The sequence below is a fragment of the Homalodisca vitripennis genome, chromosome 2, assembly GCF_021130785.1.
Source record: "Homalodisca vitripennis isolate AUS2020 chromosome 2, UT_GWSS_2.1, whole genome shotgun sequence".
Lineage (NCBI taxonomy): Eukaryota > Metazoa > Arthropoda > Insecta > Hemiptera > Cicadellidae > Homalodisca > Homalodisca vitripennis.
The window spans coordinates 144,031,977-144,052,019 of NC_060208.1; the positions used below are offsets into that span (position 1 = coordinate 144,031,977).

Below are 20,043 nucleotides of genomic sequence, written 5' to 3' on the forward strand. Positions count from 1 at the left end.
ATGTTACTTTTTAAAACTATATCTAATTAAAAATATAATTTCCTTGAGTGATAAAAACAGTTTTACTCCAGAAGCAATACCTCATGCACATACTGTGTAAATTTCACATTTTTATCTTCACCCGATTTTATTTGCACCTGATTATCAATTCGTCACATTTACCACTTGCCTGTAACTTCGTGGAGTGGTAAAACAGACTTTTCTACTTTTTGTGTCCAAGTAAGTTATCCAGGCTATGAATTTTAAATAAACAAAGCAAAATTATCCAACTATAAAATGACTGCACCGCTTTAAACATGTCAGTTGCATGGGAATCAAGCTTTATGAAATGCTTATTTTAAATAATTATTACACATTGAATCAACATAATCTTTATTTTATTGGCGAAATTAAATAATTCATCTTACGTGCAATTAACTTCATCGTATTTACGCAAATCTTGTTATATCTGTCATACGCCTTGTAAAAACACATTTTACGATAAGTGACTAACATTGACATGGGAAAAGCTGAAAACCCAACATATATTTATTTTAGTAAATTTTTAATTCGAAGATTAAACAATGTTGAGCAAGTAATTGACCAATATGTTTTTAAATACAAATATTACATTGGAATATTAAACCTTGTAACTTTAAATATATCAGGCCAGTTCCTTGCACTTCTACCCCATTTCGCCCACGGGACTCCTCAAAATTTCGAACATCTAGGGTTAGGGTCCCACTCTGTATTCTCAAAATGTTATTACAAATTACGAACAATGTTTCACTAACGTCAGAGGCATATATTGATATCTTCACTTGTTATATTAACATGCATTTGAAAATTACCATTATATAATCCAATATTCAGATTTTCATATCAGAATAATTTGTTTTGGAATACATTTTCTTCTACCTTCAATAAAAACACAATACTATAAAAAACTGTGGTAATAAACTGGTATATAACATATATTTAGTAATAATAAAAAATGGTATCACAGTCCCAGGTGTAAATCACTGAATAAATCTTGCCAACCAAAATAACCAGTAATAAAAAATAGAAGATGGTGTGATAATAAAACAAGGCTGCCACCATCCCGACGCAAAAAACAAAGTTAGCATAAAACGCAGCGGAACACGATGTCGACAAATATAAATCTGGGCTACGACGTCGTCGCGTGAAAATAATATTGTCAGACTCTACACGCTATTGTCCACATCAAGGTCAAATGGAAATTAACAATTCAAATATATATTTAACTCTGTTACTGTCCAATATATCTACCATTTTTACGGTATCAAACGAAACTCGTCTACTTTGAAACGGTCTGGAGTTTTCCTCAAAATAAAAGTGTTGAACACTGAACACATCTAGGCTCTCATTCTTAGTCTCAGAATTATAGGAGATATATCATTTTAAAGAAATCATTAATACACTTTAAAAAACTGTTTTAGTTTCTTACATATTTTATTGGTTGTTCAGATACATTCTAAAACTGGCTTTTATAGATGAAATATTTAAAAAGTATGAACTTTATCGGAAAAGCTCAAAAGCATTTGGAGCGTAATAGTCATATTTTTAAAATGAGATAAATTACCTCCCATAGTCTTATGACCTAACATAAGGGCGGAAAGTGTTTGCAGATTAACATTATTTTTATGGTAGAACCCTCAGGTCGTTTCATTATAATTTTGTTGTTACATTTTATGCTGTGTTGTGTTATTATATATGGGATTTTGTTGTTCTGAGTTATGTTATTTGTATTTTTTTTTTTTCAAGTCAAGTATTAGAGAGGACTTCTTAGCCTTAACTTCTCTGGGTGAAATGATACGTTCTTTGCCCTATACATGTATTTATGATGTCTCAGTTCTTCCTCTATGTTAACAGGTGTTTATTCTATAGAACTGTGAACCTGACTATATTCAACATAATATTTTTAATAGTTCTTTACTTGGTTTATTTGGTCTTGTAATACCAATTATATTAAATATAAATACAAGAAAGAAGCAGTTTTTCAACAGATCAGGTAAAAATAGTTTTGAACAACTTAAATTCGCTTGTCCAGCTGTAGATAAGTGACAATCAATCAGTAATCACAGGACGCTGGTTTTTTATCAATTGTTATTTAGTTTGAGACAGCTGACAAGTTTTTTTTTAATCGTTTAAATATAGAATTGTATTCACAAAATGTACCAATATAGAGACGGTTCTTCAGAAACAAGGTTGTGTAGAGGAGGTTGGCCCACTCCTGTACGTGTGCGGTCATCGCGCCTAGCGGTCTGTGACGTTGTCTGCTACATCTCACTGCCTCTATCAGCATTTCGTTTTGGAACACTGCAAAATCATTGATTTATGTCCACTGTACGTTATATAAAAATGAAAATCTGCAACATCTGGCTAATATTTAAATTGTGACTCTGTTTATAAAAATACTGATGACACTATTAATCATTATTAAAGAACCAACCAATGTATTTTTTCACTAGTTTTGATTTACGGTTTCCTGATTTATTGCTAATCTCTCTAGAAGTTTAAAATGAGGTGATCTTATGATTTGTCATAAATTTATGTTGTTATATTTCCGTATTTAACATTACCTCAGCCGCGTTCAGAGGAAAGGTACCTGGTGGACCTCTATATCTATACAGATTATTGGTTCTTATATATACTACAACTAATTTGATTACCAACCTCTATAGGTTACTCATCTGTATGACAATTAACAACGAATAAGGATTACAAAAAAATTAATGATTTTAAGGTATGAAAATGTGCCAAAAACATTTGTATCAATATCCTCTCGATTAATATGGACAATATCACGGCCCTGTGTACAAGGCAGGTGTACGCCAGATCAAATGACATAGAACATTTTAAATCTAAAGTTTAATTCGTCCTCGAAATATTACCCCGAGTTATAGGATTCGTTAACTCTCATCCAAATCACATGGACGAATGTGCACCATGATCAAATTAGGTATAGCCTATGTACAAATACAGATTCATAGTACACAGTTCCAAATACACAGCTTAAGTCTTTCTCGGTTGTCACGATATTCTGTACAAAAGCAGACAGGTAGACACAATAGACATTTTGCCAGCTCCGTTCACTGATGCTCAGCCAACAAAATTCTGTAAAATCAAAATTTCACAAAAAGAAAACGTTAATTCATGTATTCTCGTAGAACGTAATTTATAACCCAATGGGGTCAGCTAACGATTGACTGACAAGGGGCATTAATCAATAAGCTACCAGTCCATCGCATCGTATAGCCTGCCTTCTTTCTTTTGTCAGTGGATAACTGTGTGAAGGTGGTGGGTGGTATTATACAGAGTTCTTTTCTTCAATACACAGAATTTGAAAAACATCGATTTTAGGGCAAATGCTTTTCCAACCTTCTTTTCTTCAGAAACAGTTTATAAACTAACGGACAGTGACTAAGACAGTAGGAGTTATGTATTTGTAGGTAGGACTGAATAACGTTACTGTACAGAACCTGTTTCCATCCACACATTTACGTCCTCTTCATCTTCAGAATTCGTTATCATTAATAAAACTTGTAACTGGCTAGCTTACTACGTTTTGTGTTAACTTATTATGGCACATACCAACATCTCTAACTCTCTCAGTCGCGATTTTTAGTACTCTGTGTTGAAGATGCATTTCAACCTGACGGTTCAAAATCATACACCCATTTTCCGAAAAAGTCTAAGTGTGATTATATTATTCTAATGTTGGTTGTTGCGACATAAATCACGACGTTACCAGATAAAAGGAAACATGTAGTTACTAATCACATATAACAAGAATAATCCAAGGTCAAGGTGATGTACCTAGGATTTAAGATGGGAAGGGCCTTAGTCATCATCTAATATATGTTGTACAGATACGGAACGGATGAATTTCGTTTTTTGTCAATATTACGTATTTTAGGTACATATTGGTAGAATAATAACATGCATTTCAAGAATTGCTTAAATGGACATGTTCAAACTAGAATATATCTCTAGCTCCAGAATACGTTGTTAAACTATGATACCTTTTTAGTTACAGAATATGTTATTATTAATCCATGATGCCTTACTAGCGCCAGAGTATTTTATTTTATTTTATTTACATGCTATAAAACAGGATTTACCCTAATAATATTATATATTAGTATTAGTAATATTATATTTCAGTTCACAAAAAATTCCAAAACAGACATCAGTGGCTTGAGTTATAGCTGAAGTCCATAGCACAATTCTTTACTTTTGGCACACAAATAATAATAAAGACAACCTTTGAAAACTTGTCATAAAGAATAAATATTTGTACAAAATATATAAATAAACTATTTAAATAGCATAATAGTAACTAGTGTAATGTCATAAATAACAATGTAATAAATATAATATAATAACAATGCAATAAATATAATATAATAGTAATAAATAAATAAATAACCAAACGCCAACTTACATAGAAAACAAAACAGCCCAGGAAGAAACCTATGGAGAACGTTGACCTGCGGATCTCATGACAACAATGGCTTAATCTTTTTTTTGAAAACATTCAAGCTGTCATGGTGAATGTCAATGTCGGACCCACCCAAGAGTACTGTATTATAAGACCTCATCATCCTTAAGAGAGGAAAGAATGCACGCGTCGCCGTGCGTGAATAGGGCAAATGAAACAAACATTATTGTTCCTGCTGTTGAAGTTAGGCACTCGATAACTGAGGACTCCCAAACAGTTCGCGTCGTCCACCCGACCCCGGACCAGGCCCCAGAGATACACTTGCGCCAGGACCTGTCTCCTCCTACTCAGACTCTCCAGCCCAAACATTTCTAACAACTCATTGTATGGCACTAAATATGTATATTAAAGCATTTATAATATAAATACCACAAAAATATTTTTTGAACTTGTTCAATCAATTCTTTGTGAATTAAATGCACGGATTCCACACAATGACGGCGTTCTCAAGTCTTGATCTGACTATGTTGTTAAAGTATGATACATTTGTAGCTACAGAATATGTTGTTAAACTATGGCACATCTGTAGCTACATTATATGTTAGTTAAACTATGATATATTTGTAGCTACAGAATACGTTGTTAATAAGAAAAAAGTCATACCACTAATTAATTTTGATCGTCATGTAATTAGCATTAGAAGCATTAAATTTAATGTCTTATATTCCACGGGGTGTTCTGATATTAGGGTTTAGTAGACAAACAATCTAAATATATACTAATAGAATAGCTCATAAATCAATATTTGAGTTATATTAGAGTTTTAATTCTTAAGGTGATTAATATATGAGTACATATTAGAATTATTAGTGAAATCTTGCAATAAATGTCTATTATTATCATCTTACGATTTGGTGAAGGTTCCCAAACTCACCCTCTATCACGGTGAATCACTCTTCCAAGTGGTTTGATGTTTGAATATCAAAATATATGCGTAATAAAGTAATTTGAAAAGTCTGTTATTGGCAGCCTGGAATTTGTAAGTCCTTTTTGAATTTTAACAAAATTACTGCATCGAACAAAGATTGGTTGACAAATTATGAGTCCAAGATTATTCTAAAGACGTTTATGTCAAAACCACCCAAGTTGTGATAGTCCAAGATAGTCGGGATGGATACAGGAAGGATGGAGGTCGTCTGCAGTCAACCAGAGAAAGAACAATGCGCCACCGGAAGTGAGGAATTAATAGATGTCGATGACAACCAGAGTGTGCTACTGTAAACATAGTTAGGTTATGGCCTCTGCACCGCCTTCTGTGAGTTTTATAACAAACAAGTGTATAAACAGCGGCACAATTCAATTGTGCTTCAACAGGAGCATTGACGCCGGTGTTATGTGACTAATTTTACTGCAGTATACAAAATGAGCATATTGCAAATGCCCTCGTGATAGCACTTACCGCAAATCTATGAATAACTTCCCCGAACGCGGCCCCCAGAGCCCAAAACCACCTGTATAACAACTGTCCCAAAAATCTCAAACACGTTGAAATGTTTACAAACATTGTTCTTGAAAACATCTTGGCTAAGTTCGTTGGCCTGCTTGTAACGCAGTTTCATTTTAATATGGTGGCCACTCAATCTCCATTATTTATAGACTTAGAGAAAACACAAAATTTTTTGAATGATTTTCGAGATATCTATTACATGTAAACCCTATGAGAAATAAAATATTAATATTTCAGTTTCCACAAAATCTACTTACTTCTACTGAGCCGAAATAAGTATTATTATTTCAAATAACCTAAATTTATTAGTTAACATGCAGGATAAACTGTTTCTGCTTACAAAATAATACTCGTAACAACAGTTAGTATGACGACACCTCAATAGCTGAGACTGTGTCATTGTAAGTTATAAATAAAAATGAATCGCAAAATGTGTTGGTAAGCGCGAGTCTTGATAACGGCTGGACCAATTCGGTTAATTCTTTTTGTAAAATGTCCATTGAACTCCGAGGAAGGTTTTTATGAAGAAAGAATTAAGAAAGTTACCTGGAATATTTTGGAATTCAGAAAAAAATGGTAGTTTTTATATTTCATAGTTCAAATCAAACTGGCACTAAACAGCTGTTGACAGCTATAGTCCGACTTTCTAAATCATCTATTTACATTTAAATTTTATCAATAATAAGTAAACAGTGTTTGATCGGTTGTGTAATGCAAGATAGTAAATAAAAAGTTAATATCAAAATAATTATACTCCAGATCGCGCCAGTGATAAATTTAAATCATCTAATGCACTTTATATATTATTTAAACACTGTTATAAAACCAACCTTAATGAACAAAGCCATGAATGTTTTCACATGTTACTTTAAACTGATGGGCTTCCTTGAGATTTTGATATGGAATTTTAACAGTGGCTTATAGGAGAACAGAGAAATTAATACTAACATGCCCCAACGTAACAAAAAACTTTTATTTTGGAATGTTGCGTAACCTTAATAAGGATTTCTCCCTTATACCGAAAGTACATAGGAAATGGTTAGGACTTCTCCCTAGACCGTAATAGGCTTCGTAGTCCTACTTATGTGTATATTTTCTTCATCAGAACAAAAAAGCAAACCCAACTATGTACCTGGAAATATTTGAGACGGAAAGTATATTACAGAAGCCCATAGTCGATGATTTTGACTAAAGTAGATTTCCAAGAACTGCATAATCGAACTATATAGTATTTTGATCGAGGCAATACGGCAAGCTAAATTGTAACATGGTAAGTGAATTTAAATGGTCTGCACTAGGTACTTTTTAATCGGAGTAGGGTTCTTGGCCCTATACGTAAGTATACTTTTTTCTTCGACAGGACAAGGCAAACTCTAATATGGTAGACTACTGGAAATATCTTAGACCTGAAATATGTGATAACGGCTAGAAATAGACGTTTTTTGACCGAAGTAGGTTTCCGAGACCTGTGTATTTGTATTTTATTGATCAGAATAATAATGCAGGCTCAAATGTGACATTGCAAATATAATTAATTAATTTGAACCAGAAATGATCTTCCGCGTGCAAAACATGATATATTAATTAAATTAAACTCTGATAATATTTACCATGAACTTCAATAATATCTACTTGATGTATGCCTATTACGTTTTAAAATTTTCATAGAACTCCATCACTTTACATCATAAGTGCTTTTACTAAGTAATATAAGGACTTCGGTTCTAAGATTGCGTGTGAAGCCGTGGGTAACAGCTAGTATTGGAATATATATTACATTGTGGAATACCACGTGTGGTAATATATATATGAGATATTGTTATAATGTTGCGAGAAGTCATCCAAAACATTTAATTTTTAGGTTCTAATTAATACCACCATAATGTTTTGTAGGAGTCGGATAGCGGTATGTTTCAATAAAATATTAATTATACGTAAAATAGCCTGTAAATTTGACAGCTAAATGGACAGTTTTATGGAGCTCAATTACAGTACTATAAATGTTTAAATATATTTGAAAACATTAACACGTATATACAATACGTAAAATATATCTAATAAAACTAGAGTGTCAAACTACTCGTAATTAGTAAGTGTCTGTAAAATATTGAGTATTAAAAATTAAAACTACCAAACTAGTTCAAAACTAGTTTTAAGTGCTTCTTGGTCTTCAAAGTATTCTACTTACAATTAATGATAGACCGATGGAATGTCATGAACACAATTTTGAACTTATTTATGGTAGTAAGTTTGACTGTGTAACAATTTGGGTATAGGAAGATACGTATTTACCAACTGACTAGTGTTTAGTGTGATACTTTTGGCAATAAAGATTGTCATGCTAAGGAAACATTAAATTAAACGTATCATTTTTAAGTAAACGTAAACTTTTCAACAACTATCTCAACAACCCTCATTTTTGTCAGTGCAACACAAAAGTTCCCGCATGCGTTAAACATTTTCTACCCCGGTTATATGCAAACATAATTCGCAGGCGCTGTTATGCAACCATCATGTCACGGCTGTTTGGCGTGCGGCCTTGAACTGGCGTGCAGGCGCTTCGATCCACCTGTTGTGGCCACGTTTTTACAGGATTGTTGGTTGGTAAACAACCGGAAATGGTAGTCTCCACGATCAACATCACTCAAGCCTGAGAACCGAGGAGTGCTCGGCCTAAAACGCTCCTTCGATCGATCCGGCTGTGTTTGCGCAACCATTTCACTTGTATTATCCGCCGAAAATAGCATTCTGTGGATTGTGAAATTATTTATTCAACCCAGTTCCGGGTCTTGTCGGCGGAGGGAGGAAGGACTTTGTAATCACCCTACAGTGGAGTGGGAAGGGTTAAAATAGCAATGTTCCGTAAGACTTAACTATTTTATACATAGACATTTTACTGGACACCGTTTTTGACAGGGCCGGTGCTAGCTCTTTTACTACCTTACACAACTGTTTGCCATCTCCAACCTGCCAACCTTTTGATTACCAAATTAATATAACATATTAGAGATAAGTTGTCTACACTTTATCGATTAAATAAGAGCTCGTGAGAGTTTCAATTTTATAAAAAAATCAACTCAACAACAAAATATGTAATTTATTGCTTATTATTTTTTCAGTTTATTTCTCCCCTCTCTCCTACTTATCGACACGCCAGGTCTGATATACTGGTACTTTCAGGTTTGTTAAGAATGACACTGGACGAGTCACATTAACTTGAGTTTTAAATTACGAGAATAGTCTTGCCTCCTAAAAATACAGGTCATTCAACGTTTCTGTGTGCGATTTTTTGTTTTTATTACTAATATTTACTAGCATACTAATGACATTCCATCCCAGTATTTAAAATAATAAATACCAAACACATTCAACTCGTTAAAAGATAAAATTGAAATTGGGTCGAATAAAAAATAATGCGTGTTGTAATTCGTCACTTACGCTGCGCAGTGGGTTATGTGAAAAATTTAGGCGACGTAAACATTTTTTTACTATCGAACTAATGAGTTTGGTATTTAATATTTAATTCCGAATGCTTGGAATGGGATGCGGCCCGGGTTAACTAATATAAATAGGGAAATCGTAAACCATTATTTATTAGTCTATTACAAATTAGATGAGGACTTTTACGTTGGCCTAAGTTAACAAAAGGAAAAGATGTATTGGGTTATTTCTTGAGAGGTGTAATCTCAATTTCATTTTTTCTATGGATGACAAGTTCAGTTTCTAAATGCTACCATAGTGATTCTTAAAACATAAAAGAGATACTTTCCAGAACACATCAAAGAGGTGATGGCAGTTTAAGTTTCACTGGGAGATTATGTTGTTTTACAAAACAGCAGAAGCCCAATACCGTCTGCAGCGCGTCGGTCGAATCCCAGTTTTTTAATATATGAAATGGAGCAAGATAATACTTAATGTCGCCGTGTGTGTAACCAGGTGCAGGAGTGGGACAGTGATCGTGACGACCGCAGCGAACGAAGCGTGTTGCTGGAAGGTCCGACGTCCATCCACTGCCACATATGCGGCCGCATCTTCAATAAGAACGCCATCGATCAGCACGAGCAGCAGTGCCTGAAGAGGTCAGTCCTATGTGCCTTGGAGTTTGGGTTCCTGATGAACTTTGACAAAACAGATAGACTATTAATTTGGTGTTTTTAATATTTAAAACATTGGGTCACAACCGATAATTTCTATAAAACATGAAATTAATAGACCTATTTTTAACACATCAAAAGAGACTTTTATGCACTTAAATTAGTAATTTCAAGGTACCTTTAATAACCTTTAAATTCTTATAATTTCTGGGACTGATTATAAATTCCCACAAAAAATCATGAACAATCATGTTAGCTACTTATAAAGATTAGTATAAAGGAAGGATTTTAGTATAAAAATGGAAGCTTCAGTTGTTTCCAAAGCACTGTAGTCCGACTCAGAGCAGTAACGTGTATACAACCCGTGTTCATGTTCACTCATGTTCATGCATATCGTACTAACAACATAAGGAGAAGAATACGAAGTAGATTTACAACGGGTTAATCGTACAATAAGAGTTATCGAGATAATCATGGGGTTGGGTCTCTTTCGGTATTGCCCGGCATTAACAATAACGACTAACTGTTGAATTTCTTCCACTCATCATGTTTATTTGAGAAATTATTTATATAATTGTCACCAAGTAAATAAGGTATGATTTCATAAAGACCTTTTAGAATACTCAAAGAAAATATATTATCAGAATGAAACGTGACAACTGTAACAGAGAATGTTAAAGTAAAAGAGTTTTATTTTATGTAACGGCAATTAATATTTAGTCATAGTTTTAATTTTAGCTCAAAAATCAGAGGCACTGGGTCGGGTTTTCTCCATTTATATTCTAGAATGCAGTCATAGTTAATAGCATATTCCTATTAGGAGCATGCTTTTATCTATGATGCAACCAATAGATTGCACAAGATTGCGGTTAGAAATACTCGTACCTTCAGCAGTTCTTATCCCACTCCTAACCCAGTCATGTGCATCCTCCAGACTCATCTATTAGTCACTAGTCCTACACCAGTTTTTTAGCTCGTGACTCCAGCAGCTTCTGTTCTAGTAACGCTACAGTAAACTCCTAGAAGCCACCTTAGTCCTATGCTTCCTACACAGCCATACACTAGCCTCCATATAACCTTGTTCTAGGAGGCAGGAAGAACACTCCCGTGACTCCAGCAGCTTATGCCCCGTCAATACCACCAGCTCGCCACCTGGCTCCCACCCATCGACTCCTAGACGCCGCCTGGTCATGTGCTTCCTACACAGCCATACACTAGCCTCCATATAACCTTGTTCTAGGAGGCAGGAAGAACACTCCCGTGACTCCAGCAGCTCATGCCCCGTCAGTACCACCAGCTCGCCACCTGGCTCCCACCCATCGACTCCTAGACGCCGCCTGGTCATGTGCTTCCTACACAGCCATACACTGGACTCCATATAACCTTGTTCTAGGAGGCAGGAAGAACACTCCCGTGACTCCAGCAGCTTATGCCCTGTCATTACCACCAGCTCGCCACCTGGCTCCCACCCATCGACTCCTAGACGCCGCCTGGTCATGTGCTTCCTACACAGCCATACACTGGACTCCATATAACCTTGTTCTAGGTGGCAGCAAGAACACTCCCGTGACTCCAGCAGCTCATGCCCCGCCAGTACCACCAGCTCGCCACCTGGCTCCCACCCATCGACTCCTAGACGCCGCCTGGTCCTGTGTTACCTTTGCGGTCGTCAGTTCGGATCCGCCTCCATCGCCATCCATGAGCCCCAGTGTTTGCGTCGCTGGAGACAAGAGAACGAGAGGTTACCCCCCACACAGAGAAGGGCGGAGCCGGTAAAACCTGACGTCATCTACGATTCGGGTTGGCATACATAAAATCATGTAGACCTTAGGTTTTAAATTTTAAATTTTTAAGAGTCTTCAATCGTGTTCCCACAGATCAATATTTTTTGTGAATTTAATCTTTACTGCAGTTAAATTTGGCTCTTGAAATTTATTTATACTATACAATATACTATATATACTATAATACTCGTACTATATATATATATATATATATATATATATATATATATATATATATATATATATATATATATATACATATATACATACACACTAATTGACTTACTGTACTAAACTAACTCGTAAGTAACGCACACTCCATGTTAGCTTGGCGTTACTGCTGGGCTGAGGTCATTGCACCCTTGCGTGATGACTAAGATATTGTTTCTCTCGTCTGTTTGATCAAATATTTATATTCATTATTTTCTATTACCACATTTCTGGAAGGTCATAGAAAATTGCTTGTTTTTTGTGTTACAAAGTCTATCTCACACAGGAACATTTAAAGTGCATGTTTAATTTTTATATTAAAGTTGTGTGTGTGTGTGTGTGTGTGTGTGTGTGTGTGTGTGTGTGTGTGTGTGTGTGTGTGTGAGAGAGAGAGAGAGAGAGAGAGAGAGAGAGAGAGAGAGAGAGAGAGAGAGAGAGAGAGAGAGAGAGAGAGATAGAATGAAAAAATATATAATAGCTACTTGACTAAGAATTAATTGAGATTAATTTACAATGGAAACTGAAATTACAAAAATAAAGACCAATTTCACAAAAATCATGTAAATGATTGCAATTTGTTTTTAAAGTTTGTTTAAAATAACTAAGAAATTTAATTTTTATTCATCTGGTTTAAGTGATTTGCCAAAGGTTTATCAAACAAAGGTAATTATACTTTTTCACCTTTTTAAAATTATTCCATATATTCATATGTAATTTGGTATTTTATTTATGTTACACATGTAATTATGGAATTGTAACACGTGTATCCCAATTATAAGTAGTATATCTCGAGAAGATTTAATTTGTAGTCTTTAAATTTTGCATGAAACTTCATATCTAATGAGTTTATGGCGCACGTCCATCTGCAGGATTTGGCTTAGCGTTATTTAAGCCTCTCACTCAGTAGGCTACCATAGTTTTTTTTGTCTGCCGGGGAATGTAAGCATTACTTTCTGTATGATTGTATGTTTGTCCGTCTGTCCGCAGTTCTTATCATGAACGAAATTAGCTATAGACTTGAAATTTGCATGCATTGAAGCCTGGTGTGCAACACGTGTTGTGGCGATATAATCTGTTCATCAATGTAAACAATGAATATTTTAACCACTTGTAAATATAATTGTTATTATAATTATTATAAAACTTATAAAGTTTTTTGGAAAGTGAACATTCTATTTCATTTAGTGCCAGGATTTCCAGGATAATAAAGCACTGCTTATTGAAATCTAATAAACATAGAAACAAAGCCAAAACTAAAATTTGTTAATATTTTTGCTTATTTACTTTAGCAAATAGACAAGAGCGTTGATCGTCATCATATTTCAATAACTTTATGTTTGTTAAAAAGTGCGCTAAACATTCAAATAAAATATTATGCTTATAAATGTTATAGTTCTCTATTACAACTGAGATTTCCGAATTCAGATACTTCGAAGCCTATAAAATATTCGTTCAAGAGATTTCTTGTTCAAATCTTGTAACATTGACATGAGATTGTGCAAAATAAGTAAAACAGGTATTTTGACAGAGCTCTAAATAGGAGGAGAGCTCTAAATAGGAGCTCTAAATAGAGTAGACATACTCTATAGGCTGCTAATGTAAAGCTGACACCACGAGTGTTGAACAATCCTTCCTTCTGTATTATATGCAAATCTGATATAAAAATCTCAAAATATAATATAAATATTTACCGAAGAAGCCAGATAGATTATTTGCAGACAGTACAAATAATACTGATAGCTAGTTAACAAAGTGCTCAGTCACAAATAGTTAAACGATATAATAAACTCGTCTGTAAAAAGGTAAATTAATACAAGCAACAAGAATACTAATGTAATGTATTGAATTACAATAATAATTATAATAATAATTATTATACATATTATAAATTGTTACTGGCAAGTTAAAGCCACAGCCAAAGACCAACTGTATGATCGTATGATGCTGTGACGTCATATGGGGTGATCAGTTTGAATAAATGCCATTGGCTGTTCTCATCACGCCACCAGATCATACCACCACTACCACTTCCAGTGTCCTGCCCTTGTCTCTCTCTCAGTTACCCTCCAACCTTAACCGAGCACAGTCGATGATGTAAACTAATTCAGTCTTTTATTCCGATTCCCCGTAACCCGTACACAACAATTGGCGACGAGGTATTAATGCGATCCCGCGAGTGCAATGCAACCTGTTCGATTGTGCGTAAATAATTTCTTCGAAAATTATAGTGGGAGGAAGTGTGTCTGTAGTTTGGCGTCACGTGGACTCAAAATCGGTACATTTTGATGTTGGAAGACAAGGTCGTAAATTGGAACATTTCGTCTTTATTTAGTGAAACAGTAAAAATGGCGGGAATTATTGGCGGAATCGGTGACTTCGACAACAGTGCAGAAACTTGGAATTCGTATGTTGAACGATTTGAATTATTCGTTGACTGTAACAGTATTAGTGACGACAAAAAGGTTAGTACGTTACTAACAGTCGTGGGTGTGAAAACGTACAGTTTGTTACGAGATTTATGTACGCCGGAAAAACCTTCAGTGAAAAAGTTCGATGAATTAGTGAAGTTAATTCAGGACCATTTGTACCCGAAGCCATCATTCATAGCTGAAAGGTACAAGTTCAGCAAAAGGAATCAGCAGGAAGGAGAATCAGTCGCAGAGTACATCGCCAGTCTCAAGAAGTTGTCTGCATACTGCGAGTTTGGCGCATCCCTCAACGACTATCTCAGAGACAGACTGGTGAGCGGCATCAGGAGTGAGTCGACCAAGCAGAGGCTGTTGGGAGAGACCACCCTAACCTTCGACCAGGCTGTGAAAATCGTCTGCTCAGTGGAAGCGGCGGAGAAGAATGCGGCAGCCGGGTCCAGCGGATGGCAGCGCATCACCACCCACATGTGAGAGTCGGCGGCAGCGGTGGCAGCGCGAGCTACAACGCAAGGCACGAAGTCAAGGTGCAGTGTACATGCTGTAGGCAGTGTGGTCACTATAGGAAGCAGTGCAAATTGTTTGGTGTTGTGTGTCACAAATGTGGTAAAAGAAATCACATATCTAAGGTATGTCGATCTACTGAAATTAGTAAGTTACCAGACAATCAGCTTTCGAAAGTTAAGAAAGGTATATCTTATCAGTCTAATTTTCAAAACAAGAAAAACAAAGATTATAAGAAACATAATTTTGTAAATGATAGTTCAGAACTGTCAGATTCAAATAATTCTAAGAATTTATGTTCAGAGTGATGAAAATCTTGAGAGTTATGTCGAGGACATACAGAATTTATTTAAAGTAAATGAAACTCACGGTGAAAGAATTAGAGTTGACCCAATTAAGATTAAAGTCCTAGTGCAAGGTCGAGAAACCATATTTGAAGTTGATACTGGAGCTAGTGTCACAGTGTGTAGTGAGGATTTTTATGAAAATAATTTTAGTTCTTGTAAATTGTTAGAAAATGACCTAACTTTGAGTTCGTACACTAATGAACCTATTATACCTGTGGGCAAAGTTAATGTTGATGTTTGCTATGAGAAAATACATAAATGCTTAGATTTGTATGTGATTAGAGGAGGTTCACATCCTTTAATGGGTCGTGATTGGCTTAAAGTACTGGGAGTTGACATTTCGTTTAAAAATAACTTGTGTGTTATAAACAAACCTATAGATAACAAGGCTAATTTCGAGACAATGACGTCCGAGCTAACTAATCAATTTCCAGAAGTGTTCACTGAGAAACTAGGTCAGTATACAGGCGAACCAGTAAAACTAAATCTAAAAGAAAATGCTAGACCTAGGTATTTTAAGCCAAGACCGATACCATTCTCATTGAAAAGTAAGGTAGAAAAAGAACTACAACGCTTAGTTGACGAACAAGTGTTAATTCCAGTAAGCAGCTCGGAATGGGGAACGCCCATTGTACCAGTATTAAAAAAGAACGGTGAAATTAGGCTATGTGGAGACTTTAAAGTTATTCTAAATCAGTATCTAGAAGTAGACAAGTACCCTATACCTAGAATAGAATATTTATTTGCAAATTTACAGCATGGAGAACGTTTCTCTAAAATAGATCTTAGTCAAGCCTATATGCAATTAAAGTTAGACAGTGAGTCACAAAAATTATGTACAATTAGCACGCATAAGGGTCTTTTCTCATATTGTAGAATGCCTTATGGAATCTCATCAGCCCCAGGCATATTTCAAAGAGTTATTGAACAATCTTTGCATAATTTAGAAGGCATATCAGTGTTCATGGATGATATTCTTATCACCGCACCTAATAACGAAACTCATGTAAGTAGGTTGCAAGAGGTTTGTAAACGCCTGAGTGAAAAAGGATTTACCGTAAAGAAAGATAAATGTACGTTCTTTGTAGACAAAATCGAGTATCTTGGTTTTAGTATCGATAAAGATGGACTGCATACCTCTGAATCTAAAATTAAAGCTATAAATCAAGCACCTGTACCTAAATCTGTCACTCAAGTCAAAGCTTTTATTGGCTTGGTAAATTATTATGGAAAGTTTATCAATAATTTGTCAACAATCTTGAGTCCGTTGTATAACTTGTTAAAAAAGGACGTGCCATTTGATTTTGATGAAAAATGTCTCAAATCATTTAGCCATGTCAAGGATGTTTTGACTAAAGCACCAGTTTTGGCGCATTATGATTCAAAGTTGCCTGTAAAACTAGCAGTAGACGCAAGCTCGACAGGGCTGGGCTGCGTACTTAGTATCATAACCCCTGAAGGCGTTGAGAAACCTATTGCATACCACTCTCGTACTTTATCACCAGCAGAATGTCAATATTCACAAATAGATAAGGAAGCTTTAGCAGTAGTATATGGAGTAAGGAAATTTCATCAATATTTGTATGGCCGAAAATTCACATTGTGTACTGATCACAAACCTTTAATTAGCATATTTGGACCGAAAAAGGGTTTACCTGTTTTCGCAGCAAGCCGATTACAAAGATACGCATTATTTTTAAGTGGATACAATTTTGATATACAGTATGTAAGGTCAGAAAAGCATGGTAACGCAGACGCATTATCACGCTTACCATTAAGCACTAAACACGTTGTAAATAATAACAATGAACCAAGGTGGAAAGGTACCTATTTACACCCTATCGCTGAAAGTTCAGTACCTTTAACTTTTGAAGATGTAAAAGATGAAACCCAAAATGATCCTATTATAAAACAAATACATAACTATGTGATGTACGGATAGCCAAATTTTTTGTCAGGAGAGAATAGGGAATTGTTACCTTATTTCCAAAGGAAAGACGAGCTAACAGTTGAGCATGGCATTGTTATGTGGGGATATAAAATTGTTGTTCCTAACAAGTTGAGTAGCTACGTATTAAATGAGTTACACGCGAGTCACTTGGGAATTGTAAAAATGAAGTCAGTAGCAAGATCCTATATTTGGTGGCCAAATATAGATGAAAACATTGAAAGCCTAGCGAACAATTGCTCTTCCTGTCTTATGGAACGTTCTAGTCCTAGTAAGAGTAATCTACATGTTTGGCACTATCCATCTATGCCATGGGAAAGATTGCATATTGATTACTTGGGTCCTTTCAAAGATAAGACCTACTTGGTAGTAATTGATGCTTACACTAAGTGGTTGGAAGTATTTGAAGTAGGCTCTACTTCAGCTAAGCTAGCTATAGAAAAGTTAAGAGAACTATTTTCTAGATTTGGATTACCTGTCACTATCCATAGTGATAATGGACCACCATTTACCTCAGTTGAATTTAAAAATTTCATGCAACTTAATGGTATAAGACATACATTTTCACCAGCTTATCATCCTCAGTCTAATGGTCAGGCTGAGAACTCAGTTAAGTATGCTAAACGTAAAATAAGATTGGCTTTTCAAGAAAATATTGATACTAAAGTAGCCTTGAATAGGATGTTATTTGATTACAGAAATTCCGTTCATAGTACTACTAACGAGACACCTGCCAAATTAATGTTCAATAGACCACTAAGATGCAGGCTAGATTTACTCAGACCTAATGTAGCCAGAACTGTGCAATTAAAACAGGACAAACAAAAAGAATATTTTGGCGGTAGAAAAACGAGAATTCTATTTCCTAATCAATCTGTATTAGTGAGAGATTATCGCTCTAAAGACAAATGGATAGAGGGCATTGTAATAAAACAGTTAAATAATGTGATGTATTCTGTTATGACAAAAACTGGTTTAATTTGGAGTAGACATATTGATCAGCTGATAGGACTACACAGTAGTATTGTTGACAGTGACAGTCAAATTCCACCATCTCAGGACCGTACAGTTGCGGAGCGTGAGACAGGCGCTCAGTGTCCGCCAACTCCAAGCCCAGTCAGAATTAGTAACACTGACCTCACTAGATCAGTTGGTCTCTCCCCCTCCTCACCGCATCATACCTCTCCATGTCACATCACTACCCCTCATTCTAGACCACGTCTTTCTCTACCCTCAGCTGTTCCTTCTCCTGCACTAGAACAGCTGATCATACAAACAGATACCCAACTCGTATTAGGAAACCTGTAGAGAAATTAAACTTGTAAATAACTTACAGTACTTAAGGATGACATTTAATAATGATATGTGTTATTTATATTTAAATGTGTTTATTATATATTTATTATTACACTTGTATTGTTTAATTTATCTATGACTTGTGTGAATTCAATTCATTTTGAAATTTGGAAGGGAGGAAATGTAATGTATTGAATTACAATAATAATTATTATAATAATTATTATACATATTATAAATTGTTACTGGCAAGTTAAAGCCACAGCCAAAGACCAACTGTATGATCGTATGATGCTGTGACGTCATATGGGGTGATCAGTTTGAATAAATGCCATTGGCTGTTCTCATCACGCCACCAGATCATACCACCACTACCACTTCCAGTGTCCTGCCCTTGTCTCTCTCTCAGTTACCCTCCAACCTTAACCGAGCACAGTCGATGATGTAAACTAATTCAGCCTTTTATTCCGATTCCCCGTAACCCGTACACAACAACTAATTAGGATTGTCAATCCAATTTTGGATAGCTACTACCCTACTTGAACTAGAATTAACAATATCCTTTAGCACACAACACTACAACAAAATTAAGAAACACAAAGCGTAACAACAATGATAGATCAGACATTTACAAATCACAATTAATCTTTTTTTAAATTTTTGGAAGCAGATATCGACGCTTGAAAGAATTTGGATATGGCGAACTAGCGCATATCCAGTAAGTAGTCTATTAATAATTAATGTTGTGTAAATTAACAATACGCCAAAAATTCATTTTTTTTTAAATACTCGTATTTGTAGATGGAAAACAAGAAAGGATTAACAACTATTTGGATTCGAAATACAAAAGTGATCAAACAATTTCTAAGGAAGTGAAAAAAGACAATCGAACGAAGAAAAGGTAACCCACATACAACAATGTTTTATCTCTACAAACGCTTGATAACTTCCTATCTCTGTTCCAGAAACGGGGCAGGTGGACTATGCAGCTACTGATGATGCCCAGTGGCAGTGCCATCTGGTACAGTTGGTGCCATGTGCTCGCTGCGGCCGGACCTTCAACCCCGATCGTGTTTCTGTACACGAGAAGTGCTGCAAAGGGCCCTCCAAACACTGACATTACACTTGCTTTTGTAAAACAGACAATATTTTTATAATAATAGAATAAATATATTTAATACAATCTGTTTCTTACTACTCCTTTACGGTTTTTCAATATTCAATCATTTCAAAGACTAAATACCCTATAATTCTCATTTAAATACTAGCATAGCACTATCTAGTACTAATAGTTAGATATGTTACTTCCATATGCAAGTTATTAACTGTACGTAAGTCACTGTTAGTTCTTCGATTTAAAATCAATTTAAAAGTAGCATAACTTTTAAATCCTTTCTGTTAAATTCTACCAGATGGTACTTCATTTTGTTATTGAAAAGTTTTAAGTTTGTTTAAGTTGTTTTGTTAAGTTTGTGATGTTGTT

The 20,043-nt window shown here is 35.2% G+C and overlaps 1 protein-coding gene across 2 annotated transcripts in view; it reads left to right on the forward strand.

Annotated features, from left to right (window-relative positions):
- LOC124354835 (zinc finger protein 474-like) overlaps positions 1-19,743 on the forward strand; it is a 50,440-nt gene extending 30,697 nt beyond the window's left edge. The window contains exons 5-7 of one of the 2 annotated variants that reach the window (XM_046805585.1): positions 9,888-10,030; positions 11,592-11,845; positions 19,526-19,743. In XM_046805585.1, coding sequence (XP_046661541.1) covers positions 9,888-10,030; positions 11,592-11,845; positions 19,526-19,677 — 549 coding nt within the window. In that variant the 3' untranslated portion in view covers positions 19,678-19,743. Of the gene's footprint in view, positions 1-9,887; positions 10,031-11,285; positions 11,474-11,591; positions 11,846-19,525 lie in introns of those variants that run through there. The other variant, XM_046805586.1, reaches the window with a different exon arrangement.
- The last annotated feature ends 300 nt before the right edge of the window (positions 19,744-20,043 follow it).